Below are 1463 nucleotides of genomic sequence, written 5' to 3' on the forward strand. Positions count from 1 at the left end.
GTGAATTATTTTTTATTTTCTTATTTTAGCTTCCAGAGCCTCTTCTTACATTCTCACTGTATCAAGAGTTTCTCTCATTTGCCAAGGTAACCAGTACAACCACACCCACTTTACTGACCACACCCATTTTATTGATCGCACCCATTTTATTGACCACACCCTTTTAGGAAGCTACGAGGTATCTGCCTTGTGATCTAAGCGCTGCTACTAACGACAAGGAAATGAAAGCTAGGGAATTACTGAAGAGATTGAGAGAGCTGATATACAGACTGCCTGAGCAAAACCAACTGACACTCGCTAGACTAATGTACCATTTACACAGGTGAGGGAATTCAAGAACAACTTTTGTTTGAAATTAGAACAAATTTGGAATATATAGTACTTACATAAGTATTCTTCCTTTCTTCATACAGAGTTAGTAGTCCAGAGCATGTTAAAACTAACTGTATGCCTCCCAGTAACATTGGTATTGTGTTTGGACCTAATCTACTGCAACAAAGGTAAGGACACTAGAAGTAATTATGTACATGTACAGTGTAGTCTCTCTTAATAGACGCTCTCTATAGCGTACACCTCCATTTAACGGACAGTACCTAGTGTACCAATTACATTCCTTACTATATAAAATAACCTCCACATAAAGGACACCTCTGTATAACAGAGACGCTTTACTGTAGTACCAAAGTGTCCATTATATAGGGGCCCCATTCTAATAAATGTACATGTACATATACTCTGTCTCCTTTCCTTTATAGAGAGATGATACCTTCACTTGAATTACTAGCCAACATGAGCTATCAAGCAAAAGTTGTAGAAATAATGGCTGCTCATGTTCATGATGTAAGACCACTTACTTTATTTTAATTATAAATATTTATTTATTCATTTATTTATTTATTTATTTGTTGTTGTTAGATATTTAATGTTAGTGAGGAGGAGTTGAAACTATTAGAGAATGAGTCGATTGAAGATGAAGGAAATGAGAGATTCGTTGGAGAAGAGGATGTACCACACACTCAAAGCAAAGCACGTAAGTTTAGAAAATACATTTTTTGAGCAATTGGCCTATTTTTAAAATGACCATAACTTGAAAAATTTAAGTCAGAATTGGCTCAAATTTTTTACAGAGCATAAGGACATCAATATGTATCAGAAAATAGAATAAAAATTGGAGTGATTTTTTAGCCATTTTTTTAAAGCATGGACTATAGTACAGGAATTTTTTCAGAATTTTGACGTTTTCTTAAAATGGCCGTAACCCGAAAAATTGAAGTCGGAATTGGTTCAAACTTTCTGCACAGCATAAGGACATCAATATGTATTAGAAAATGTAATAAAAATTGGGGGTGATTTTTGAGCCATTTTTTGGAAAAAACCATGGGCTATAGTACAGAGTATTTTTCAGAATTTTGGCGTTTTCTTAAAATGGCCGTAACTCGAAAAAATTGAGTCAGAATTGGCTC

At 34.5% G+C, this 1463-nt stretch overlaps 1 protein-coding gene across 1 annotated transcript; it reads left to right on the forward strand.

The window, feature by feature from the left end:
• The first annotated feature begins 33 nt into the window (after positions 1–33).
• On the forward strand, positions 34–1056 carry LOC109592788 (oligophrenin-1-like). Its single transcript, XM_020008152.1, has 5 exons — positions 34–86; positions 168–322; positions 414–500; positions 756–840; positions 916–1056. The coding sequence occupies exons 2-5, from the start codon at positions 222–224 to the stop codon at positions 1054–1056; spliced, it is 414 nt and encodes a 137-aa protein (XP_019863711.1). The 5' UTR covers positions 34–86; positions 168–221.
• Positions 1057–1463: the final 407 nt, after the last annotated feature.

This window comes from Amphimedon queenslandica, unplaced genomic scaffold (genome assembly GCF_000090795.2).
Source record: "Amphimedon queenslandica unplaced genomic scaffold, v1.1 AMPQUscaffold_3932_Cont24079, whole genome shotgun sequence".
NCBI classification, from domain to species: Eukaryota; Metazoa; Porifera; class Demospongiae; order Haplosclerida; family Niphatidae; genus Amphimedon; species Amphimedon queenslandica.

What these genes read in the sequence shown, in the direction of transcription:
- LOC109592788 (XM_020008152.1), top strand. Translation starts at nt 222, where the DNA reads ATGAAAGCTAGGGAATTACTGAAGAGATTGAGAGAGCTGATATACAGA. An exon ending in CTAATGTACCATTTACACAG is followed by an intron (nt 323 to 413) that starts GTGAGGGAATTC and finishes TTCTTCATACAG; the next exon opens with AGTTAGTAGTCCAGAGCATG. An exon ending in CCTAATCTACTGCAACAAAG is followed by an intron (nt 501 to 755) that starts GTAAGGACACTA and finishes TTTCCTTTATAG; the next exon opens with AGAGATGATACCTTCACTTG.